Raw genomic sequence first — 27,752 nt, 5'->3', positions numbered from 1 at the left:
TGTGAGTGATTAAACTGTCTGAAACATAACTCTGATCTGCACAACTGTAAATGTCAATGTAGAATAATTTGCTTTGAAAACTAGATTTCTCCGATTTCCCTGCTGTGGGAACATAAATCACATTGAACAAATTCCTAGAGTTATTATACTCTATTTTATTTTGACTATGGCTCTACCTGTGTCACTCATTCATGTGATGTTTCTGCACTGCACATTTAAGATATCATCTCTCCAAATAGTATGACCTCTACAATGATATCTTTTCTCGGATTTTCTGTAGATGAAGTTTGAGTTTCTTTAAATGGTGTTTTTTTGATTGTCTGACCAAGCCCCTTCTTGCCCAGTTACTCAGTTTGGCCAAATAGGGAACTCTAGGTAGAGTCCTGGTGGTTCCAAATTTCTTCCATTTTTACAATTATTGAAAACACAGTGCTCCTAGGAACACTCAAAGCTTTATAATGGTTTTATACCCTGAGCTATGCCTAGCCACAATTTTATCACAGAGGTCTACAGATGATTTGTTGGTCTTCATGGCTTGGTTTTTGTTCTGGCACGCAGTGTAACTTGTAAGACCTTACACTCATCAAGCATTTTATTAGGAACACCTCGCTAATATTGGGTAGTTCCTCCCTTTGCTCACAAAACAGCCTCAGTGGTTCATGGCATGGATTCCACAAGATGTCTGAAACCTTCCTCGGGAGGAGTTTTGGTGAGGCTGTGTCCTCTGCAGCCTCAGATTGCGGTTCTTGGCTGACAGGAGTGGAAACCAATGTGGTCTTCTGCTGTTGTAGCCCATCCGCCTCAAGGTTCGACACTTTTCTGCTCACCACAGTTGTGAGGAGTGGTTATCTGAGCTACCATAGGTTTCTGTCAGCTCAAAACAGTCTGGCCATTCTCGTCTAAACTCTCTCATCGACAAAGCGTTTCCATCTGCAGATCTGAATTTTTTTTGGTTTTCATAAACTCTAGAGACTGTTGGACTTGAAAATCCTAGATCAGCTCATTTTCAGAAATCAGTTTCAGAAATACTAAAATCATCACCTCTAGCACCAACAATCATGCTACAGTCAAAGTAACTGACATCACATTTTTCCCCATTGTGATGTTTGATGTGAACTTTAACTGAAGCTTCTGACCTGTATCTGTATGGTTTTATGCACTGCACTGCTGCTACAGGATTGGCTGATTGGATATTTGCATGAATGCGCAGGTGTGAAGGTATTCCCAATAAAGTAGTCAGTGAGTGTATATATAAAGGTGTATGTCTTCTAAACTATTTCCAATCAATTCAATTTGCTGAAGGTGGAATCCAGTCAAGTTTTAGACACATTTCAGGGATAATTAAAGCAAAGAGGATGCACCTGCCCACAGCAAGGTTCTGAATACTTTTGTATATTACAGATTTCAGGTTTTTATGTTCAATAAATTAGCAAAAAATGTTAAAAACCATCTTTTAACTTTCTCATTATGGGTTAATTAATGTAGATTAATGACAATGACAATTTTATCCATGTAAAATTAAATCTACAACACAAAGTGTGCAAAAGTTGAAGGGCTCTGAATACTTTCCGAAGCCACTCTGTAAGCAAATTTAACAAAACCATGGACTGGTTGTCTGCAATTTTCTCCACCACAACAGCTCTTTTAATGGCTATCCATAAATCTCTGCAATGTTTACTTAAACAAATATGATGAAATCCCACAGTTTGTTACATGATTTGTTAGCGCATAATGGAAATTTTATTTGATAATGTGTTTTTACATGAATAAGGAGTAAGAATAACTGAGAATAGTCATCTTCAATACTGTGCTTTTCTACTACAGCAAGAAAGGGAATCAAGACAAGATAGTGATCAGAGACCTGTCACTTAACAAACTAGCATATCCAAAACACCAACAGTACCACCAGCCAGCCAACAGTAAATCTCCCAGCTCATCTGATAAAGGATTCTGGGATGAGTTATGGTGAAGTGTTATGTGGGCGGTGATCTTGATGATGTTTTGGTATGTGGGAGCATGTACAAGCAGAATATGATCATGGACATACTGTGCAATCAGAGCAAGAATCTGTGCATTCTGTATTGCAAGATATTCTTAAGAAAAGCCTGTTGGTGCTTGCAGTGGATAATTCTATTTTAATTAGTGGGCATCAAAAACCAAAAACGATATGTTTCTTTTAATAGAATCTGCAAACAAAGATCCTCATTCTTCCTAAAATCCTTAGTAAGGATGTGTACAGCAAATGAGCAAAACAAAACTATAGAAGTCTATAGTTTGGTTTTGTTCGTTTGCTATTGGTGTTTGTGCATTGAAGACTTACCATCCTGCTCTCCTCCCTGCTGATGTTGGAGGGGTTGAGGTCCTTCACGTTCAGACACTGCTGCTCCATGTCGAAGCTCCACAGCCACTGACCTGGTTGGTTCCCACGAGCACACTCTGACTGCAACGCACACCTGCAGGGAAAACACCAAGGCTGCACCGTTACAGCATATAAAGCAGTTAGGCTCTCAATCTCTATGTCTCTCAGTCAATATAAACAAGAGAAGAGGGAAGGATCCAAGTGAGAAGGAGGTGGATGGCCAGGTGGTGAGGCAGAGCAGAGAGGAGAGAGGGGAGTAACAAATGGGATAGAGTGGTAGATTTCTTTCATCAGACCCAAACATAATTTCTCCAGAGCAAACTCAGTCAGTTCTGAAAAACAAGGGTGTGTGCTGATACTTCAGTACAAGTTGGCACTTAACTTGTTTTAAATTTCAGTAAAATTCTTTTAACTAGACCTGTGTGAATCTAAATGAAATAAATATTTCACACCACGAGTAGCTAACTTATAAAGTATGTAATATATTTTGCATCTATTTTGCAACAAAAGCACCCTTATTTATTTTAACACACTTTTGCTATTAGAGCCTTACTTGGTCTGATGACTAGCTTACAGTGGCTAGTGTGAGCTAACATTTGTTGAAATATAGTGTAAACTGACAGAGGTGTTGCTGTGATGTTCAGTCTCCAGACCGCCCACTGCATCTGTCACTTAAAGTGAGACTATGTAACTTTTGAAAGTTGAAATAATACTTTCTTCCTTTTACAAATGAAAAGTTAAATTCATCAGCAGTTAAACACACACTCACTCAGTCCTATACACTCAGAGGTTTGTCAGCTTTACGTGGTCTGGTATGACCTGTAGTTTATGATGGCTAGTGTTAGCTAATGTCAGAAAACTATACAGATATTGTTGTGTAACTCATATCACTGAGCCAGTTCATTGCATTTATGACTCTTTTTTTTCTTGTTCTACTGATATGCTATGTTTTAGCATTAAGCATAACAGTGTAATTGTTATTTGTGGCCAGAGTGGCACTGTTCAGCAAAAGATACATACATTGGCTTTATCAGTAAGAATGCAGGTTCATAATATTCTAACCTTGTTACTATTAGTAAGTCTTTGTGTGATAGTGTGTATATGGTTATTTTCTCCAAGTCAGAAATTATACTTGTTATATTTTTCATATAGAAGAGTGGTGAGCAATGGAAAGAAAAATACAGACAAAACGGTGATCATGCCATAACTGAGCTAAAGGGGATGTATTCAAATTGCTCATTTTGTCTAATGTACAATAAATCTAAAGTTTTAAACAAAATTCTAAACATACATTTAATAGAGATTGAATCAAAACCAAAAAAAAAAATCCTTAACAAATGATTGCTGCAACCAGCCAATGTTTCATATTTTATCTTGATAAAAGACAATTATGAAAATTGTCACAAATTAATGTATTTGTTGATTTGATGACTTGATTCAAACACTTTTTGCTAGACTAGGAAAGATCCAGGGCTGGAGATAACTAATGGTGTTTATCTCACCTTCCCTCCAGGATACACCACCCACAATAGGGGTCGTGGGCCAGCAGGCAGGAGTGGCAGTCTGGGTGCTGCTGGCATTCAGCCACTGGCCTCTTCTGCAGCTGGAACCAGGACAACACAATCATGTTCAGTCGTGCAAGTCATCTACACTAAGCTCCCCAATATCTGATTATAAAGAATAGGTGGCCCATTTTTCCTCAGTGAAACATTGCAAAATGAAAATATGGTTATTAGAATAATCCTAAATACAGACAGCCTTAATGGAAGAGGGAGAATTGGAGCAGAAATAAGAGTCTAAATTATTTCTCTTTAGCTTTATTACTACAATGCATGGAGGGGGCATCTAGAAAGAAAAACATTAAAATTGACTAAAACAGTCGGATAACTGTGTGTTGAAACTCTTGTGTGTATAAACATACCATGTTATGGGTCATGATGAAGAGATGTTCCTCTTTCTGGTCAAGGTAGAGGTCTGAGCTGATGGGTGTGTTCTGCTGAATAGAAATGACGGAATACTCCTCCACTTCGCCGTTTGGCCCAAGGAACACCTGAGGAAATGTACACAAAGGAATGTTATGATTATGTATCAATGAACAAGCTGAAAATAAACATGCACTGAGCTGCAACTTAAAATGTGAATCTCTTTAAAATGCCCTTAAGGCTTTATTTGAAATAAGAACATAAAAAAAGACTTATTAGATTTTGTCATTTGTCCTTCTCGTAATTTTCTTACCACCATTATGGAATCTGTTCGAGGATTTAACCACACAGGCAACAATAAGAATTTAATTTGACAATGTTATATAACTGACAGCTCCAAAAAAAAAAAAAAAAAACTTGTAGGTGGACCTTCAGTTGGGATCATTTTGTCAAACTCTTATTACCATGGTCAAATATGAACTCTGATGATTAAAGATGCCAGGTGGAGATTTCTTATCAAAGAAACAAGTTATGTTTACATTCAGCGTTTTTCTCCAAAAGGCATTGTGTGTATCCTTGATGGCTAACATGTTGAATGCATCATTGCATCATTAAACATTTGCAGATTTAGTTTTAAATTTTTTAAACCTGAATTGTTTAAATTAGTTTTTAATTGTTAGCAGTCTCTTGTTGTTGGTGTATTGCTGAAGATCTTTGCGCCTTAATGCAGTCATTGGAATAGTGTTAAACATTGGCGGGAACAAGTATCGCATCACCGGCATCCTCATTCATGTGCACAAGAAGTAACAAAACTGGGACCCCCTCACAAAAAGCACTGCTGCATAAATTTACTAATGGTCAAACTCTTCACATAGTAGATTTAACTTTCAAGCCGATATGGATGAGAAGTCCATCTATTAAGCTTGCATGTCAACAGATCCATATCCATGACGTCTTATGCCTACCTTATTATTATTTACAGGAACCTGAAAATCAGCTTCATTTCATCTGATTTCATTAATGAGATTCCACTGTCAGGACAACCCTGATGGAACAAAAACAGCAATCACCCTTATGGAAAAATCCAGCACAGGTCAGGAGGAAGTGCGAATTCCTTAATTTGCCCTGTGTGTTCAGGCTTGGATATCACCATGTCTGTGTGCAGTAGCAGACACTGGAGGGTGTGATGAATATGAAATGGTGATTCAGGCTGGGATGATTCCCTGATGCCGGGCTAATCCAATCCTCCAGGTACGTAGAGGATTTGAGGTCAGCTACGCAGTCCAACAAGCTTCTCTCTTTGATCCCACAGTTTCTCAAAGACAGGCTGTCCAGACTTTAATAACTGTCCATCCAGACTACAGCAAAATACTGAGACTACACAGCAGACTACACAGCAGAGACAGAGACAAGTGACTAAATGACATTCCACTCTTCAAACAAGTAAAAGATAAGAGGATAGGAAACACACCAGGAGCTTCGTGTGTTAGTGTGGCAGATATTTTTTCAAATCTTTAGTGGGCAGGAAAAATACACTGACAAAACAATAACACAAAATATGTAAAATAAAACACAAAAAAAGATGTCCAATGAGCAGTGGGAAATGTAAGACAGAAAGCTTAACTGGAAAAACCATTGCATGATTACTCTACACCCCTCCCCCCCTTTCTGCCACCTTTACACACTGACCTTATCTCAACAAAACAAACATTTAGAGATAGAATCTTATCTAGTCACCAATACGTGTTCATGCAACAGTTTATAAGATTGGTGACTTTTGAGGAATTAGAGTCCTCCTAAAGTCATATTGGCTCCTTGTGTTAATTTCATTTAGTTTATTTGTTATTCCCAGTACCCACAACTGACAAATCACTGCACACTGTGATTTTCTGCCAGGAGCCTGAGGTCAGTAGTACAGGAAGTGGGTCAACATGATGTAATCAAAACATAAGATTTGACTTTCTTTCATAAATATATAAAAACAACAAGGAAAATTTAAGGGAACGTGATGTGAATGGATATGACGATTTTTGTTTTCCTCACCCTCTCCTTCAGTCAAAACATGTTTAAGCGAAAGTATCTGACTCGTTGAAATATCTGAAAAATAGTCACTCATAAAGGTGCTCAATGACAGTGACCATATTAAAAAGTAATTATTAACCTCCATCCTTTTGGCAAACTCCAAGCGGGCTTTGAGCAAAAGGATGGATGCCTTTTGCTCAAAGTGGCTTCCGTCTAGCCACTCTACCATAAAGGCCTGATTGATGGAGTGCTAATGAGATTGCCATGGTCCAGCAGGTTCTGCAATCTCTGCACAGGACTTCTGAAGCTCTGTTAGAGTGTCTGTTGGGTTCTTGGTCACCTCCCTGACCAAGGCCCCTATAGCCCAGTTACTCAGTTTGGCCAGACAGCCAACTCTAGGATGATTCCTGATTCCAAACTTCTTCCATTTCACAATTACTGAGGCCACTGTGTTCCTGGGAACACTCAAAGCTTTAGAAATGGTTTAATACCCTTGCCCTGATCTATGCCTCACCACAAAATTTTATCAGAAAGGTCTACAGAGAGATCCTTGGAATTCATAGCTTAGTTTTTGTCCTGGCAAGTGATGTGAATTGCGGGGCCATATATACACAGGTGTTTGCCTTTCTACACTATGTCCAGTCAGTTAAATTTGCCACAGATGGACTCCAATCAAGTTCTATTTATATTGCAAGGATAATTAAAGCAAACAGGATGGAGCTGACCCCAATTTAGAGTACCACAGCAAAGGGTCTGAATACTTTTGAAATGTGATATTTCATTTTTTGATTTTTAATACATTTGGCAAAATTGTCTAAAAATATATTTGTCCTTGGATAAAAATGGCAATTTTATTCATTTAATATTTATTCAATCTACAACACAATACAGTGTACAAGTGTTATTTTTAACGACTGGATATACTAATATGGCATCCATTCTTGGATTCTTGGGCCCCTCTTGGTCTATGGAGGTCCTGAACTTCCATGTTGAGGGCTTTAAGAGGAGGGTCAGCAGGTTCCTATGGTAGTGGCTTGGACTACTTTGGAGCATGAGCAGCATTGCCCTTTATGGGCCGAACAACAAGCTGAAGCTCCCCAAAGGTAGCCTGAATGAAGAATTCATGGTGACCCATACTAGGGAAGTGCTGCAATACTGTTAACCCTGCAACTCAAAAGTCTCTCGGGACAAGACTGAAGTGGAGGGAAGCAGAGCTCCTGGGTGTCGCTGAGATGTGGATAAGGCACAGGATTCTGGAGGGGGCAGTGTCTCTTGGCAGGGCTGGCCTGAATGAAGAATTCATGGTGACCTTTACTAGGGAGGTGCTGTAGTACCTGCAACCCAAAAGTCTCTTAGGCTGGTATTGAGATCAGGACAGGACAGAAGTGGAGGGCAGCAGAGGCTGTGGATGTCACTGAGATGTGGCTAAGGCGCAGGACATTGGATGGATCCTGCTAAGGTTAATGCTGTTGTCTGGCAGCCCACTCCCTCAAATCGCAAACAAGTTCAATGATTCCTGGGTTTTGCAAATTTTTAGCACTGTTGCCATCTCTGTGCATATCCTCACGTCCCCTAATGTCAAGTTCCAGTGGTCTCCTCAGTTGCATGAGGCTTTCCAGAGGCTGAGGGAAAGCTTTACTTTGGCACCAGTCCTCACACTCAGAGATCTTCACCAGTAGTTAATTGTGGAAGTTGATGCCTTGGACTTGGGCAACGGGGCAGTCCCCTCCCAGCAGTTTTCAAAGAAACAAAGGCTCCACCCCCTGCACATTCCTGTCCTGGAAACTCTTCTGCTGAGAGAAACCTCGATGTGGGGAACAGGGAGTTGCTGGCTGTCAAGGTGGCTCTGGAAAAGTGGTGCCACTGGCTGAAGGGAGTGGAGCACCCTTCTCTGGTTCAGCAAACCAGGTGGGCTCTCTTCTTTAAAAGATTTAATTTTACTTTGCATTATCACCCTGGCTTTAAGAACACTAAACCTGAAGCTCTGCCCCGTCTGTTTGACCCCAACTGTGCCCCAAAGTCTCCCACCAATATCCTTCCCTTTTCCCTTTTTCTATGTTTTCCTCCCTAGGTGATTGCCTGCTCCTCCCTGATTTGTTTCACCTGTCCCTCATTACTTCCCTCCCTAGTGTATTTAGTCTGTATGTTCTCTTGTCTCAGTTTGTCTTTGTACTGTGTGTTAAGCATTCCAGCCTTTTTCCTAGTGTTTGTTCTTCTGTCTTTTCTTTTTAATCTCTGTCCTGTTTAACATGGACCTTGCCTTTGCTTTCTCCCTGCCTGATCTCCTGCATAGTGAACTGTTTGCAAGTAAAGACTTTTTTTTTTTTTTTTTTTAAATCAAGATTCTGTCGGAGTTGTGCTACTGCGTCCTTTGCCTGTTTGCTGGTTATCGTTTACGGATTTACAGTGGAATGGTATTGTGATGATATGATCATATAGTGTTACCATTTTACAAAGCTCTGTTTTCCAAATTAATTACCAATTAATTAAAAATTTGATTAAAAACTGGCAACATGAGTTATCAAGTTGTGGAAGAGGCTGACAGGGAAGGTAATAACTATGAATTTTTGGACAGTCCACTTGCCCACCGTTGCAGCAGGATTTCTCCGATGCTACCGATGGCCAGAAAGGCCAGACTGTGACAGACAGGTTTATGTCAATATGTCTATTAGAGAATGAGACACTGAAGTGAATCCTGAACCAGCCTTAGTTATGCTTCTATAGGCCGAGGCTGCTGGGGGAACTCGCTGATGCATTGAGCATTTCTTCTCTCTTGTCTCTCTCCCTATAGATTTGTATGACACAAATGCATGTCATTAACTCTGTGTGTTCTCTCTACCACAGTTTGTGCTTTTCCTCTCTCTCTCTCCTCTCTCCCTATCATCTCATTCTGCAGGTTATCTCTGACTCTGGAGCTGCAGGATCCAGATCTGCCACTACTACTCAACACTAATCATCATCATGCTGCTATCATTATCATCATTAGAATATCATTATCACAATTATTATTTACATTATTATCACTATGATTATTATCACTATAACTACTGGTTTGCCGCTGCCCCCCCTTCTCCTCTCTCCCCCATTTTTCTTCTATCAACCTAACCAGTCAAGGCAGATGACTGCCCACCCTGAGACTGGTTCTGCTGGAGGTTTCTTTCTGTTAAAAGAGGAGTTTTTCCTCTCCACTATTGCCAAGTGCTTGCTCACAGTGGGCACTGCTGGATTTCTCTCTATAATTTTGTAAGGTCTTGACCTCACTTTCTAAAGTGCCTTGAGATAATGTATATTATTATTTGGCCCTATATAAATAACACTGAATTGAATTTAATTAATGGTTGTCATTGTGCTATTTTTGCTTGTGCAGGGGGCCACAACCACAGACCACCACTGTGGAAAAAAAGGAAAGAGCCAACTATGTGGAGGCAAGCTCACAATCTAGATTCCTGATACCAAGGGGAATCCTTAAAACTCCCCAGTACCCCTGACAGTCTAACTAATAGAGGTTTTAAATGGGTTGTATAATGTTATTAATAACCCAAATAAATATACAGAATAAATACACTACTTCTGTGATTAACAAATCCATCACCATGTGTCCTAAATAGCTTTTATCCTTCCAAACATACACACATGCTCAGCTGACATGTTCTGTTCAATAATTGTTATCCCCTTTACTTTTCTCTGATTGTTTTATCCACAACTGGACATTCCTTTTTTATGACCAAGTTCTCCCTTCATCCATATATGATGCCACTGTGACTCCACTGGGACCCTCAACTGGAGCTTCAGATGATCCAGCCATTGAGCCTAATACTTAAGGGCTGTTCACAATGACAGAAAAGTATAGTCCTAGTTGAAATTTAGTACATAATTTAGAGTATCTTCAGAAATAAATGCAAATTAACCAATTTTGTTTCCATTTTCTTTTTCACAATGGCAAAGACAAGTCTGAAAGCAACCGAAATGCAATGATCAAAAAACATAATTCCAAAATCTACAAGGCAATTGCCAAAGATCTTGAATTCCCTGTTTCAACAATTCGTAATGTTGTCAAGAAGTTTCACAGTCAATAAACTGGTAAGAGGCTTTCAGGATGTGGTCCTAAGAAGAAACTCAATGAGAGAAGTCTGCAAAGTGACTAAATATTAGTGAAAGCTGCCAATAATTGTATCTGGGTTACATTTTGTGTTTGTGTTATTTCACTATTATGCAAGTTTTGTTTTGTTTTTTTTTGTTTTTTTTTTTTCTTCACTAACTGTGGACATTCTATTAAAATATTTTGATTTAAAAAAATTTGTTAATATGCTGAAGGTATTCTAAATTCTGTACTTAAAATTCAGCTGTGCCAATAATTTCTACCAGCACTGTACAGACATTTTTGTTGGGTTACACCCTCTAGAAGCTAGTATACACCCTTTAAAGCAGACTGAGCTTCTGTTATACGTGGAGAAGTTATAATTTACTAATTTGTGTCCCCCATCCAGGCACTAAAACAAACAGTAGGAATATTATACAAAATCCATTCTCACTGCAATAATTCGGGGTGGATCAAATATTACAGTATAATGCAATACAACACTGCAACAAACAACAGCCTCCAAAATGAGTGAAGAGTGGAATAAAAACTGTATAATCAAAAACAATCTGATAAGCTTTAAAAAGGCAAACTTTACTATTCTGTCTTATGAGAGGGAAACGTTTAATAATTTATTAGGGGAAAGTGGGCAACTGCCAACTAGGGAAGCAGATGGAGCCCAGGGCACCTCCTTGCCCTTGGGCCCCCTTAAAAAGGCCATGGTACAACTCTAAAGCAAAATACTGACTGATGTTAATTTATATGCAACTAAATGATACAGTGAACACCAGAGGCACTGACTTAACAGTACCAGTGCTACACTGATGTTTTTGACAGTCTATGTTTGCATAAATTACTTGATTTAAATTAGTACAAAGGGACAATCTACATAAAATCTTAGTGCATTGTTTTAACAATAAATTGAAAGCATTACTCCTCAAGGACCAGGACTCAACTCAGTTCAGAAATTATTGCTGGAGTGCTGAGTTCAGCCTGACGGCCTCTACGCACTAAGGCTACTTTAGTCTGGTTGGCAAGAGAATAGACAGCTAATTACCAAAGTTTTCAAGTATGCCTGACTGTCACTTATACCAGCAATAACAGAACAATCTCTGCATAACATCATGATTAGCACATACAGGAAGTGCACCTTGTTAGTGATTTTCTGGTTGTGTACTTCCTGAGCAGAAATACACCAGAATCCAAAGTGACAACCTGTCTGTGCATGCCTTAAAATCTGTGACACCGTGTTACCTTGTGCAGGTTCCCTTTGGAGTCTCCCAGGAAGGCGATGGTATGTCCTGCCCTTACGCTGACGGACACAGCGGTGAGACGGGCAGATGGGCTATCCAATATTGTTTCTGCCTCCACAGCGATTCGGCTGGCCATTGGACTGGGGGTGTGGTCAGAGCCGCAGGGGTAGGCGTCCAGGGTGTTCTAATAGTGGGAAAAGGGAAGCAAAAAACCAGTGCATGGTGACGGCAACATGTCATGTTCAAGTAAGATGAAGATTAGAACAGGCATATCATTTTTCCACGAGGACGTTTGAAAGCAGATACATTGCTTCATCATTCGTAATCTTAAAAATAGGAAGTAGAGGCAATGAACCTTGGTGCCCTGCCTGCTGAATGCTACTTGTTTTGATGGATTACATGTAGATGGTTGGTGTATAGCAATGAATTGACTTATTTGTCCTGCTCTCATAGGGGCCCTGTGCAGTTTTCTTGAAAACAAACCCAAGTTATGTTTAAATTTAGTGTTCACCGAAACACGGTGTGTATCCTTGAGGTCTAACAAACATCCTGAGTGTGTTTCCTTCCTCATAAAACATTTACAAAACCGATTTTCATGATATTTTAAATCCTTAAATGTATATCCATATTTACTAGCTTGTGGTCTTATTCCCTGCCCTCTTTGGTGCATTGCAGCATTTCTTGTCTGAATGTCACCTGTAGATCAGTGGAATAGTGTGACAACATCGGTAGGACTGTGTTCCACATCATCCCAGTGCACATGCATGTGCGAACAAAACGGGGACCCACTCATATAAAAAGAGATCCGTATCACTACTAGATGTTTAAAACTACACAGGGAAATGTTAAGAAATAGAGACTGCTCTTGTACCAGCAAAGCGGAACCTTTATAACTGAGACACATACAGTCTAATTGCATTACAGTCTAAATATTTTCCTGCTGTTCAACTTTAAACTTGGTTGTAATAACATACCGTAGCTTAATGGTGTCCAAACAGTTATTTTGTGTGTGTGTGTGTGTGTGTTTATATATGTATATATATATATAGAGGCATAAATCAGTATTAATTAAGCCATGTGGAGTGAACCCAACAATCAGCGAAAAACAAGCAAGGTGAAAAAAACAAGGAATGACTGCATGAAGAATAGCCCCAAACTATATTATGCGTACTGAAATAGTTATGAAGTCATGACGTCCACTCTAGGAAAATGGCTTGGCAACTTAAAGGCTTGCCATTACACTGATTGGCCTGGCTGATAGGAGCCTGTGATTACACTGTAATAACACAGTGCTGTACGTGTAAGACAATGAGAAAAGATTGCTAAATATGCATTTTGGTCACTAACGTTTGGTAGGAATCCTGTATCCTGATCACAAAGCATGTACCTCATGGCATAGACCTTGCATGAGAATCCATCCCTGGTGAAGAAGGACTGTCCGGGCAAACACTAAACAGGGATGGGGGCTGAAATGTTTTTATTTGGGATCCAATTGAGATTTGACATTTTAATCAAACTGTATATTTCTTTTCAGCTCCAGATCTAAGATCTCTCATCATTGTTTTACTCTAGCCATATGGTTTGCTTTGATTTCCCTTTTTAAGAGTCCAATCACCACTGGTCCTGGAACCCCCACAAAATTTCACATATGAAAACTCTTGACCGAGCCACAAGAAGTAAACAAAGGTTATCATGTTTGTTTTTGTTTGTTTTTTTGATACTCTGTTTCATTTCGGAATTATACATTTTTAAATTGTGTTGTTAAGTTCAATTTCACATAAATATTCCTAAAAATTGGCTTAAGCTATTGTAACCAAATTTGGTGTGAGTATTCGGAAGCTTGCTCCAAGCTTTGCTACGCAGTCCTGGGACATTGCGCCTTATGGGCGCCAAAAATTGAAAAGATTAATATCTCATAACTGACTGCAGGTTTTTTTCTAAAAATAATATGGCATGATTTATGGTCATGTCTGGGTCAGCATGTGAAATTTGGTTTTGATTGATCACAGTGCGTACGAATTGTAAGCAAGTTTTGAAAGCTTTTAGCAATTCAAAACAAAATTTAAAAAAAAAAAAAAAAAAAAAAAAAAAATCACCAGAATTAATAGAAACACACTTTTTTGCAACACAATCTCGCAATTTGTGACAAAACTTTGCTTGACTGCAACCAGTGGTCAATTATAAAATCTGTCACTCGACCTTTGTAGTCTAAGGGTAAAGGTGCTGACTGTCAACCACCAGGTTCTGAATCCAAATCCAGAGGAGGACCTTTACTGAATAACACTCCTCCACTCTATCCCTTTACATCTGCTGAAGTTGACTTGGTGTTAAAGGCACAAGAGGCTGCTAAAATAGTTAACCCTTTCCAAACTTACTATAACGTACTGATCACCAATACATTACTCATAATGGTTACATTTTAAAGGTCATTAGGTTAGTCAGTCTCATTGACTTCAATGCATTACTGATTGTATGTAGAACCCACTTCATGTTTAGTGTCCATTGCTGTCAATGAAAGCTGTCTTGTCCTGATGGTCTAGAAATTAAAAACATGCCCTATGAAAGCAATGCCACTAGTTCAAATCCAGCTCAGGAAATTCAGTGTTATCTGCCATCTGTCTCTCTCTACTGTCTGTTGTGAGCTCTATTCACAATAATCATGACTCTTGTGCTTTAAAGTTGTTTAACCCATATATGTTAAAACAATGCGCATGGACCCTGCTTTTTGCCGTTTGCGGCTATAGTTTTTCAACTTTACTTTCAAACACATATAGTCATATCTTTCCCTTCTACTTTCTATGCCACATTTTTCCTTTTCTTTCACTTTCTGCTCTTCAATTTTCTGCTCCACTGTATCCCTAAATTTCTTTTCCTCTTCTACTACAGAGCCTTGTCTCTGCCTGTTGTATCCTAATCCATTCTTGTCAGACCTTGTTAAACATTACCCCCAGCCCCACCTCACTAAGTACGGCAAATGCAGCTGATCGATCCCTCCCTGACCAGCAATCCTATTAAATTACACCATCTGCACAACCTTCTACCCTCAAGCTGCTGAACGTGGCTGCACAGGCTGAGGAGTCACCACTGGTTGATGTCTTCAACACAGGAGAAAGTGATAATAAAGGATGTCAAACTAGCCAACAAAAGCAAAAGCAATGCTTGTAAGGAGTGGACACTAGGATGCAATCACATGAACACATAACATAAAATCAGGATTTCCAGAGTTGGTCTTGTGATAGGGTGAATCTAACATCTAATTCAATCCCTCCTCCACAGAATTACATTCGTCTGTTACAAAAATGTCAAATTAAATTTCATCCTCTCTGATACAGAGGTCACTTTGCTGTAAGAGGACAGCCATGGACAGCTTGCATAGCAACAGCTTTTGCAGATGAAACATTTTATTCAGCATAGTCATCACTGAAAAAAGTACTTATCTAAAAAAGAAAAAGAATTGGACAGTATGTTCTTCTGGAAAAAGAACAATGAAAACAAGGAGGAGACAAGTCTTATTTGACTGGTTCACTGTCACCCTCCCCTCATTCTATGTGAAGATATTCATTGAGAGAAAGAAAATTTGCTCCAAATAAAACAACGCAGGGAGAAGAGTGAAATATGTAGTCACAGATGTCATTCTTGTGAAATGTTGTTCTTAGTATAATACTGCTTTTCAGTAACACCCTGATGCACACAGTTGCACACACTGACACATGGGATTGGAGCAGTGTAACTGTCTCAGAGTGTAAAAGTAGTATGTAATACTGTGGGGTTTCTCTGTGAGTCCCTTATTCATGTATACTTCAATGTTAGTTATTGAGAAGGAAGAAAATTTGGTATGTTCATTTTTTAAAATCAATTATTTTTAAGTTCACACTCTGACGATATTTTCTTTTAATAACCAGCTGTATACAGTACTTGCAGAAAATATTCAGACCCCTTCACTTTTTTCACATTTTGTTATCTTGCAGCCATATACTAAAATTGTTTCAATTGATTTTTTTCCTCATCAATCTACACTCAATGATGACAAGGAGAAACCAGGATTTTAGAATTTTTTGCAAATTTACCAAAAAGGAAAAACCTAAGTTTCACATTGACATAAGTATTCAGACCCTTTACTCATCACTTAGTTGAAGCACCTTTGGAGGCGATTTAATGCCTTGAGTCTTCTTGAGTATGATGCGACAAGCTTTTCACACCTGGATTTGGGGCTTTTCCTGCCATTCTTCCATGCAGATCCTCTCAAGCTCTGTCAAGTTGGGTGGGGACCGTCAGTAGACAGCAATTTTTAGGTCCCAGTTGGGTTCAAGTCAGGGCTCTGGCTTGGCCACTCAACGACACTCACGGAGTTGTCCCTAAGCCAATCCTGCGCTGTCTTGGCTGTGTGCTTTGGGTCATTGTCCTGTTAGAGGGTGAACCTTCGGCCCAGTCTGAGTTCCTGAGCACTCTGGACCAGGTTTTCATTAAGGATATCTCTCTACTTTGCACCGTTCAGCTTTCCCTCAACCCTGACCAGCCTCCCTGTCCTTACCACTGAAAAAAAACACACAATGCTGCCACCATCATGCTTCACCTTAAGGATGGTATTATCTAGGTGATGAGCAATGCCTGGTTTCCTCCAGACATGATACTTAGAATTGGGGCCAAACAGTTCAGTCTTGGTTTCATCAGACCAGAAAATCTTGTTTCTCACAGTCTGAGTGTCCTTTATGTGCTTTTTTACTAACTCCAAGCAGGCTTCCATGTGTCTTTCACTGAGGAAATTCTCCAGTCTGGCCACTCTGCCATAAAGGCCGGGTCGGTGAGGTGCTGCAGTGATGGGTGTCCTTCTGGAATTTTTTCCACACAGGATCTCTGGAACTCAGCCGGAGTGTACATCAGGTTGTTGGTCACCTGTCTTACCAAGCCCCTTCGCTCTCGATTGCTCAGTTTGGCTGGGCGGACAGTTCTGGAAAGAGTCCTGGTTGTTCCAAACTTCTTCCATTTAAGAATTATTTAGGCCACTGTGCTCTTGGGAATCTTCAACATAGCAGAATTTTATTGTAGCCTTACCCAAATCTGTGCCTCAACACAATCTTGTCTCTGAGCTCTGCAGGCAGTTCCTTCGACCTCATGGCCTGGTTTTTGCATTGTCAGCTGTGAGACCTTATATAGACAGGTGTGTGCCTTTCAAAATCATGTCTAATCAATCAAGATGTAGAAACATCTGCAGGAAGTTGATCCAGAGAAATGGGAAGCATCTGAGCTAAACTTCAAGTGTCATAGCAAGGGTCTGAATACTTATTCAATTTCTAAAAGTCTGTTTTCGCTTTGTCATTATGGGGTATTGAGTGTAGATTGATGAGGGAAAAAATGTATTTAAATGATTTTACCATAAGGCTGCAACATTAAAAAATGTGAAAGAAGTGAAGGTGTCTGAATATTTTATGAATGCACTGTAGGTATTTAGGTCACAATATGACTACACGTGATGGCTATTACAATTGTCATTTTTTATTTAAAATTCGAACTACAATTCAAGCATGGGAAAAACATTTTGGCAAAATGCACTGTCACTCTACTCTATTGTATGTCATGTGCCTTAACAGTAAACTAGGCAACTGTTCTCTTTGTTATCGCAATATGAAGGGAACATCTATGGCTGTACCCGAGTCAGAAGTTTCCAAATCCACTCTGAGTTGCCAGTTTAGATCATATACTGGACTTTTTGAGGGAGTTGGGGAGCTTCCCCTCGACTTGTGTATTTCAATTTGTCATGTTCATGCTTTTTCTCCACTATAGATATTTTTTTTGTTTTTACAAATACTCAACGTTATGTTGTTGATGATGGTATGATGTTTTTCTTTAATACACCCTACCTATAATTATCAGAAATATAATATTCACTCCTTCACCTAGTTACACTCCGGCTCCCTTGCAGAGCAGCTGCCCCTTAGTAAATTCCTATAGTCTAACAGCTTACATGTCAAGTCTCATGTTTTACCTCTATTACTCACATATATCCTTTATGAGAAAACATCAAATTTCCTCATAGTGAAAGAAATAAAAAGATTGCTTCCTTGTCATAGTTCCATTCTAAGATCCTAGCACACTACAGAGTGAGAGTCAAGCGAGTCAATCATAGTGGACGGCAATAGAGGAGGTTGTACTTATTTTTTTTAAAGTAGTTTAAACAAGTCACACATCACCCTATTTCCATTACAATTACGTTTGTAGTCAGGTCAGTTTGAGACAAGACTAAAAGTTGATAGAGTTAGGACAATATGCATATCTCCCGATTTGATACTATCATGCTACTTGGTTGTTCATTTGATATGTATTGCAGTTTTTAAGTATTACGATTCTAAAAGTTTTGTGATTTGATATTGCGGTTTATTGCGATTTTTGTTTAGTTTTTTAACACTAGACCATGTTAAAAACTTGAATCATACACTTCTAAAGACTATGTACAACACGAGTCATATTTCCAAAAACAATGGATATCACATCAGTCAGGCTTTCTGAGTTTTATATTTCAGCAGCATATTTGCTATAAACCCATTGGCTCTATCTAAAAGCCAGCTAATGAAAAATCTTTCATTAGAAGTATCACTTAAGAAGTCAGTAGGCCATAGGCCTATAGAAGTCTTCAACTTGTAAGTTAAATAAAGTACTGTTTTAATAAAGTTAAATAAAGTAATGTAATAATGAATGAATCAAAGCAGAACCACTGGTGCTTTTATTCGGTAGCACCCGGCTTGTCCGTTAACCATAAACAGCGCTGTTAAAAGTGAGGATTTATTCACTGTGAGTAGGAAATTGGTTACTTCCTGCTGCCGTTTAAAAAAATGAACAGCTATTCGGTTCACATGCCACTCTCCAGTTCACCGGCTAGCTCCTGGGCTAACTGTTAGCTGCTAGCTGTTACTACACTAGCTCAGTGTGAATAATAAATTAAATATTGATTCAGGAATCAGCATGGTGACTAAAAAAATCATAAAAAAATAGAATCATGTTACTGTGAATTGATTTTTTTCCGCAACCCCAAAAAGTTTATAACCTGTCATGCTAGTCTGATAAAGTTTATGGCTTGTCATGCTGTTATCTGCTGCCATACTCTGTGTACAATGACACAGTTACAAATAAAAAGTGTGCAACTTGACTGATAAAATGAGATTCAATTCAGGGCTCCTTGACTGATGATTTGCATCATCGACATTTACTGGGCTGCCCTAGAAACTAGCAAATCCCGCTGAATGGATAATTTGGGTTTTCTGCAGGGTTTTATCTATTTTATTTTGGCACCGGAGGTTGGCCACCTAACCTGAAACAAAGACCACCTCCACTAACATCATAAAAATGAATTAGATCTTTATGAAACAAAGTCTTAACCTTGAGGGTAAAGAGCAGAGTTGTGATTTTATGCACCAACTGCCATATATTCATTGAGTGCGACTGTTGTTTAAACAATTATCAACTAAGTTCATAAAGAGAAGAGATACCTCCAAACAGATGGAAAATCATAGATTATGTTGAATGATTGCTTCCTTCTAAAAATGCAACTGTCTTACATTAAGGTTGCCATGACAAGTCGCCTGTGAGCTTGTTACAACATACAACTTGGAACAATGTAAAATCTACAACAGAGTTTAGGATTAGGCAGCATTAGAACAAATTATGTGTTAGTGCTTATTCACTTGCACATTTAGTCTTGTATATAGTTACAGCCCTAATAAGAAGGAGTTACCACAGAAAGAAGCAAATTCAATCTGATGAACTCACCTCTGGCAGGTTGGCACAGTTAGACTTGACTTCGTACTCAATGTAGGCCGCCTCCACTCCTGCTTCTTTGCCCATTTGAGTGTAGCAGAGGTCTCTGGTGGAGTTAATCCTGCGGTCCACATCTTCAAGATTAAACATACAGAGGGCTGAGTCCTCACTGGGCCGAGATGATGAAGCCAAACGAGTGGAGAAGACACCAAGAAGAATCTCCGAGCCTCGACTCATCACACCATCCTTGGAAAGCCCGAGTTGGGCAGCTTGCAGCAGGTTGTAAATTTTTCCTGGCCTGGATCGGCATGTCAAAGGTACTTCCACATAGGAGTAATAGGACTGGTCATCCAAACATACACGAGAGACGTAGGTGCGGTACTCACGCGACTGTGATTTAAGGTCCCGTCTGTAGAAAAGGAAGTATACATGCTGACTGTGGGCAAACGAAGCCACAAAATGATGGTCATATTCTGAGAGCCGGCCGGCCACAGCCAACTTGGCGGTCTCCTCGTAAGAAAAGATAGGTTCCTGGGCGAGGTTTCTTGTGGAAATAGGTGGATGGCTGCTTGTGTAACCCCGGCCCACAAACAGTACTGGCTGCCTGTCAGGATGTGACTGAACCACAAGCCCAACAGTACTAACATTTGGGTGGTTGGCTGCTACATACTGGGTATCCACTGGTCTCTTGGTGGAGAAAAGTACCATATCCACAGAATCGAGACTACGTTTCTGACAGATTCCTTGGTTGACGCTCCCACAGGTAATAAGTTCCATGGAGTAAGGATCAACCAGTAGGAGCTTGTTGTGGTTACTGGTGACCCTAGCCTGAGGGCAGTTGCTCTCAGTAACAGGAGGTAAGCACTCCCGACTGTCTGTGACAGGTCCAGTGTCATCATGGAGTTCGGGTTGGAGGAATCGATCCAGCTGGAACAGTTGATCACGGGCCCCGATATAGACCCGTCCCACGATGGGGTCGGGATGCAGGGCCAAGTGCTCGAACAGAGTGTCATTCCGGAAAAAGGTGGGATGAAGACTAGAGGGGGAGGAGTCTGATCCCTGGACAATGCAGCTGGGTAATGAGATGAAGGGCTGGCCAATGGCTAGCAGCAGGAGAGACAGCAGTGTCTGGACTGCTAACACTGAAAGACGATGCACCATCCCCGGAGGCATGGCAGCAGAGCTGACGGAAATAAAATAAGACAGGTTGTTAGAAACAATATCTCCATTCACTACAGGGGTTGTCATGTAACAAACCTCCATACAGACATATTACTACTTGGATCCCCATATAATCACACATTTTGTTGCAGAAACCCTAATGGATACATTTTTTTTTTTGGACTTAAGTATTTAAGGTCCCTTTGCTTACTTGATTGGAATTGGTGTCAGATGTGTTGTGTTCATTAACTATAAAAACCAGCTAGCGAATAATGTGATCCTCCTTGTTCGGGTCACTGAGTTGTTGTGTTATTTGGCAACCATATCATGAATTTTTGCCTTGATTTGAAGGGCCTTAGTCAACCAAAGAAAATCTTATTTGACTGAAATCGTATCTACTATTCAACCAATCAACAGGTCGTGAGGGAAAAAATCTACAAGTTATCTCTACATTGACTGAATTGGCCACAGTGCACTGAAATGTGCAAAAATGAAAATTTGGTCGGATGAGAGTATATCAACCAACCGATGGACCAGTCGACCGGGAGACTACAGCCCTAGTGATTTGGCTGAGAGTTCTGGCAGACTACAGGCTGGACTCCAACTTGCTGTCATCCAACTACTATGGTTGGGTGACAGGTCATAAAAAAAATCAATTCTGTTTGAGCATTGCCCAACCCTTAAAACAAGTGTTTGTCACATTTGACACCCAGTGTTTGTTAGTAAGTCATAGTGACGTTATAGTAGTGTAGGAATGTTTTTGTATTTTACTCATTACTGGGGATCAAAGTTGTTCCACAGTTTCTTAAGAGGATGCAGAGCTAGAGCTGATAAAAGGCCTAAACTATGAGTTATTAAAGCCAAAAGATGGTTATCATATCAGCAATCGCCCTATTAGAATCCTTTTAAGCGTCCCTGGAGACCCCCTGGAGAACCACTGCAAAAGAGGAACTGTATAGGTTATACACTCACCAAGCACTTTTATGAGGAATACAATACTAATAGGGGCCTCCCTTTTCACTCGAAACATCCTCAATTCTTCATGGCATGGATTTCACAAGATGTTGAAAACATTCCTTTGTGATCCTGGTTGATGCTGACATGATTGCCTCACATAATTTCTGCAGATTTGTCACCTGCACATTCATGCTGTGAATCACCCGTTCTACCACATCCCAAAGGTGTTCTATTAGATTCAAATCCAGCGGGCCATCAATGGGAGCCCATGAAGTCATGAAACCAGTTTGAAACCATTTTGCCTGGTGACAGTGTATTATCAGGCTGGGAATAGCCACTAGAGGATGGGTAAATTGAGGCCATAAGGGGATGCACATGGTCAGCAACAATACTCAGATAGGCTGGGGCATTCAAAGGATGATTGGTTGGTATTAAGGGGCCCAAAGTGTGCCAAGAAAACATTCCCCACACCATTACACCACCACCACCAGCCTGGACTGTTGACACAAGGCAGCTTGGACCCATGGATTCATGCCCTCAACGCCAAATTCTGACCCTACCATCTATGTGCCTCAGGAGAAATTGAGATTCATCAGACTATCCCTTAACCATCATGTTTTGGTGAACTTTTGCCCACAGCAGCCTCATATTTCGGTTCTTGGCAGGAATTAAACCTGATGCGGTCTTCTGCTGTTGTAGCCCATCCGCGTCAAGGTTCAATGTGTGGTTCAATCTCCGGCTCCTCCAGTCCTTATGTCGAAGTGTCTTTGGGAAGGATAATAAACCCCAAATTGCAGAGTATGTGTGAATGCAATGTATGGATGTGTGTTTGAACCAGTGAATGTTGCATCTAGTGTAAAGTGCTTTGAGTGCTTGATTAGTCTAGAAAAGCCCTATATAAGTGCAGCCCATTTATCATTTACCATCACAGTTATAAAAAGTGGTTACCTGAGTTTAGCCTATCTATCAGATCAAACCAGTCTGTCCGTTTTCCTCTGACCTTTCTCATAAACAAGAAGTTTATGCTTTTTGCATCATTCTGAAAAAACACCAGACTATTGTGTGTGATTTTATGCACTGCAAAATGCATGACTGACTGATTGGATAACTGCATGATAAAAAGGTGTACAGGTGTTCCCCATAAAGTGCTTGGTAAGCTTACAGTTCCTATATTGCACTGAGCAGTATTTAGGCCAAGCAAACTGATCTCACATACAATTCTGTTGCACTGAGTAGCTCTAAAACAGGGTGCAAACTTTTTACCTTTATCACTTACTGGTTTGTCTGTTCTTTCTGTAAATTAACCATGTAAGCACAACTAATAAAACTATTGTCAGAAGAGAAAACATTTAGGGTTTCTATTTTTAAAATCTATGACTATATCAAGTGGTATTCATTTGTTTAAACAGCCTAAGGAGGACTCCTTGAGCATAATGTACTATCTGAGACATCTGCTCCTCACCATTTGTTTCCAGTGGTGTTTTACAGAGGCATATCACCTCTTGACCTCCCAGCAGCATGGGTTTAAAAACACATCCTTCTGGACACAACCTGTAACAGAAATGACAGTCAAGACATGAGTATACTCTGTACTTTTGACACCCAATAAGAGTTAGGGCATCAAATGTACAGATGACCAAAAGTTTCCTAAAGGACTTTATTGTGGGCCAACCACAAGCCTGTGTGTTTTTTTACACAGACTCTGAGATACAAACATCTTTTATTTTTTGGCATCACTGCGGTTCACTAAAAGTCATGGGAAACTCATTCCCACTGAAATTCCTGTCAGAATCTGAATGACTACATCCGCTTTTGCTTTAAAAACAGCCCTCAGAAGAAGCCAGGTCGAGTGTCAGTAGTGTCAATCCAAAAGGGCTTTCAGAGCCACACACACTGTGCTCCAGTATACAATCCACCCTCATTGCTAGGATACAAGGTACAAAAACCTTTGGTTTCAGAGTATGTGCCAGAAAAACAAGTTGCTTTGAGGAAAAAGAGGGTGGCATGGGAACCTTGAGAAGGGTAGAGTTCCCTTGTCTGGGCACCTGAATCTGTGGTTTCATACTTACTTTGTGAAATACTGTAATTATGACTGCTATATTACACTCAATTCTCCTTTTCACTCCGTAGTATATCCTTCTCTTTTCACTCACTATCTCGCTCTTTTTACTATCCACCTCTCCACCTCCATCAGCTCCCAACACTGGCACAGAAGCAAGATTTTTTTTTTTTTAAGAGTTCAGGAGTTCAGGCGGATCTCCAGTGAGCTTATTCAAAGAGGAGGTTGGGAAAAAGACAGAGACAGACTGAAAAAAAACACTATTCACCCCACTGAACAGACAGAATCTCAACCAATGTGTGTATGCATGCACACATATAAAAACTAACTCTCACTCACACACACACACACACACACACACACACACACACACACACACACACACACACACACACACACACACACACACACACACACACACACACCTCTTTCCCTGCCAGACTAGGAGCATTGGAAGTTACTTTGTTGGTGGAAATCTCCTGTATGAGAATAGTTCTCAAAATTTGCAGGCTGTCACTCTACTTATCTAAGAGTAACAAGCCAGTCTTGCCCTCATTTATCTAAATTCCCAATTTGCTGAAAGCTTCAAATCAAATAGTCAAAAACTACCGTAAACTGCCATCACTAAAGGTTTCATTTTTCCTGCAGTGAATAATCAAATCGGACTCAACTTCATTCAGAGTTTGAGACACATGAGCACAAAAGAATGCACCCGAATCAATTCTTTCACGTAAAAAAAACATTTCCAAGTCTTTTTTTGGTGAAAAGCCAAAAGGTATCAGAATGATGTGTGGTGAGAGGAGGAAATGCATGCCTGTAATTGCTTTAACTAAATGTTCCTTTACTTTTAGCTGATGGACTTCACTTTGTTTCAGCCCTGTCTACAGAAACTGTAACTTAATTCAGTTCATGTGATGGAATATAGAGTAGGTATTCAAACTAAAAACACAGGATAGACAAAAATTAAACCTGATGATTGAGATAACTGGCACATAATACCCCACTAAGAAAAAGTTCAAGTTGGCTTGGATTGTGTCTCAAATAACTGCAGTACAGTTTTCTTGAAAGAGGGCAGACACATTCCAATGCAATTTTTAGTACGGTGACATTGTTAACACTTGGAATAAAATAGCCACAAATGATTTTTAAGACCATGTTCAGACTTATAATAGCACTGCCTGAAAAAAATACACCCACATCTTAGTGGATAGTTCCAGGGGTTGAATTACCCCCTGTGCCAAAACATCCTGGAGTAATTCCACTGTTTACGTCACGATTGCTGACTGTCAGCATGATATCTTGTTGTAAAATCCTTCCTCATTGTATTATAAATTCCTGTGCAATGTTTTGGCATTTAAGTTTTTATTATTACTATTTATTACTCAAACTGGCCTTCCTGGATTGTATTTCATTTTCTAATTAAATATAGAAGCATCACAGCCCACTAACACTGCACCATGCATTTTAAAACAGAGTGCTGTATTTGGTCTTAAAAATCCAACATTGTCTGGCTAATATGGTATGGCTGGTAGAATGTAGTAATTGGTGTTGGCTAGAAATTGTTGTGGTATTGGGTGGGACAATATTGAATCATCTGGACCTTTAAAGGTGGATATATTCACTAGGGCTGTCAACGAATGGAATTGCACTACTGTGGCTGTCTGCCTCACAAGTCATCACGTGGGCCTGGGCCGCTACCCTAAATGCACGGCTCCTGAAGGACAGGAGTCACGCAACGTCACTTTCACTGATTGAAAATTAAATATAGGTCAAGCTCAAATTAGCAAATAATTAAACAACGGTGTGGTAATGATGGCAGAGAGTTCACAACCCAACTCGGCCACAAAGAGAGTGATTTGCACTCCGAGCAATCTATGAAGCACTGTTTGGAAATACTTCGGATTTTTGTCAGTAGAGGGCAAAATTATGGAACCTCGTGATAAAGTGGTATGCAAGCTATGTAAGCTACAGTTAGCCTAGCCTTAAAGGACTAGCAACCTAAGGTCACATCTCAAAAATATGCACCCAATTACTGGTAGTTATGTCTCTCGTTGTATTGGTTTGCCCTCTTATGAACATAATGTGCAAAAATAGATATTTGAATGGTTTGAACTTATGTGTTGTTTTTTTTTTTTTTTTTTTTAAGGGAATAACTGAATGTCATTGTTGGCCAATTTTGACAGCGTTAACAATCACCAACCAAATTCTTCTCCTTGCCTTTTCAGCTGGTAACCAAATATCCTTTCAGTCATTCAAATGACTCATTGTATCACACTGAAGAAGGTATGTTCATGCTAGAATGATGGATCATGGAAGGATGGTTTCAACAGAGCTTTGAGACTGGAACATGATAACCCCTGAGTTGAGCAGCCAAACTTGTTGCAAGTACAACTTTTTCTGCTGCCAGTTATTTACTATACTCAGTTGGGTGATGTTGATGGTTGTTCAGAGGAAATGGGTAGTTGCACTTTGTTCACAAAGGAGAGCTTAAGTGTAAATGCACTCCTTGTACAACTTGTACTAAGATTTGTTAAGATGACAGGTAGTTGTGGGGCCTATAGCAGAAGGACAGGACCAGCATGGTAGAATCCATGTAGGACAAACCACAGTCTGCCATCCTCAAACCACCACAAATGGACTGGATTGAAGCCTTAGCTGCAGCCAAAAGACTCCACAACACAACAGAGGATTTCAGAGAGGCACATTCAATTGAGCCATCATCTTCTACATGAGTCCAGCTTTCCATTCATTTTCAGTTCAGCTATTCTACATTCTGGAAGAGACCAAAAGGGATAGTGGCGGAGAGGGGGGCCAGACCATATTTGAAATGAAAAGGCTGGCAGAGTGACATAAGCAGAGAGAAACAGGGTTACACAGGGAGACAATGATGAAAGGGGAAGACAGGGGTGAGACAGAGAGGGGGTGGAACTGATGACGGAAATCGCCACAAACAAGTACTCGCAGGCCTCATTGCTCACTGAGAACTTATGGAATGTGACTGATGATAAAAAGCCAGCGTGAGAGTAAGAGTGAGAGAGAGAAAACCAAAGAGAAGAAAGAGGAGGATGAGGTGGCCACTAATTGTGGTGCCTACCCATAATGCCCCATTCAACACCCATTTTCAGAATAAATTCCATATTTCTACAATTATTGGAATCTTTTTTTATTTTCAACCTGAATGCTGATAAAATATATACATTTAAAAATGTGCTACTTTGGCTCTGATGCAGCTGCCTCTACCTGTCTGTTGTCAGCTCTGTGGTCTCAAGCAATGTCCCACCAAAGCACTATCTGATTGATTACACGTTGCAAGTAATAGCCTATCAACATTGAAGGCTACTGCCACAGACAGGCACAGAACACTGCATCTGTAGACTGGAGCAACTTATGAAGTTCAATTGTTGATACAAGACAAACTGAGCAATAGAGAGCAAGAGAGTGGGAGGGAGAAAGAGAAGCCATTGCTAACTGCTAAGCCAAAGTAACTACCAGATCTGAGTGGTGTGTGAACAACTGTGGAATTAGCGAGAAAGTCACTAAAAGCAGAGAGCTATAAGTGCTTGAGCAGAGCTAGTGTTAAGCTTAAATGTACAGCTTGTAATTAGCCGCCATAATGAAGAAAATAGCAAAATTAGCTGGGTTGAGATAAAGCAGTAAAAAAATGCTACCAGTGACAAGGAAACACTGGGAACCGGGAAAGGCGACATTACGCTTACTGCAGCAAGTCAGCACATGAATGGCCACTCACTAAAGTTACTTAAAAGAAATTTCACTCAGAAGTAAAATTACTTGTGTAAAAATACACTCAGGTGAAAGTACAAAGTAAGTCAATTAAAATGTACTCTGAAAAACCATTACTATGTTACATTTTTAAAAGTGGGAAGAGAAGGGGTAAAACATGTTATTTGGTTAATAATGATATATGATAAAACTACTGAATTAAAGAACATCTTTAAGATACCAGGAATGTCTATACGTTGTTGCCAGGTGAGAACAGCACCAAAAGCAACCAATAAATTACAGTCAGGTACTTTGCGACCGTGCATACAACTGATAAATAAGAATATACACTCTGTTGGCAGTTTATTAGGAACTAATACAGTCTAATACAACAGTCCTCTAATAAATCCTCCTCTTATGGAGGTTGTAATGTTCAGTTTTTATTAAAATGTTTTTAGAGAGTTGTGGATTC

The 27,752-nt window shown here is 39.9% G+C and overlaps 1 protein-coding gene across 1 annotated transcript in view; it reads right to left on the bottom strand.

Annotated features, from left to right (window-relative positions):
• The window catches only part of LOC120782975 (plexin-B1-like), a gene marked incomplete at its 3' end in the record, with an annotated part of 102,726 nt that overhangs the window by 6,576 nt on the left and 68,398 nt on the right, over positions 1-27,752 (bottom strand). The window contains exons 3-8 of the mRNA XM_040115587.1: positions 22,964-23,052; positions 19,396-20,566; positions 11,636-11,818; positions 4,281-4,409; positions 3,862-3,962; positions 2,321-2,453 (exon numbers count right to left, since the gene is read on the bottom strand). Of these exons, the coding sequence (XP_039971521.1) occupies positions 2,321-2,453; positions 3,862-3,962; positions 4,281-4,409; positions 11,636-11,818; positions 19,396-20,556 (1,707 nt within the window). The remainder of the gene's footprint in view (positions 1-2,320; positions 2,454-3,861; positions 3,963-4,280; positions 4,410-11,635; positions 11,819-19,395; positions 20,567-22,963; positions 23,053-27,752) is intronic.

Source organism: Xiphias gladius, chromosome 21, assembly GCF_016859285.1.
Source record: "Xiphias gladius isolate SHS-SW01 ecotype Sanya breed wild chromosome 21, ASM1685928v1, whole genome shotgun sequence".
NCBI classification, from domain to species: Eukaryota; Metazoa; Chordata; class Actinopteri; order Istiophoriformes; family Xiphiidae; genus Xiphias; species Xiphias gladius.
Note: the sequence above shows the minus strand (reverse complement) of the source record. Positions and strands in the feature narration are given on the sequence as shown.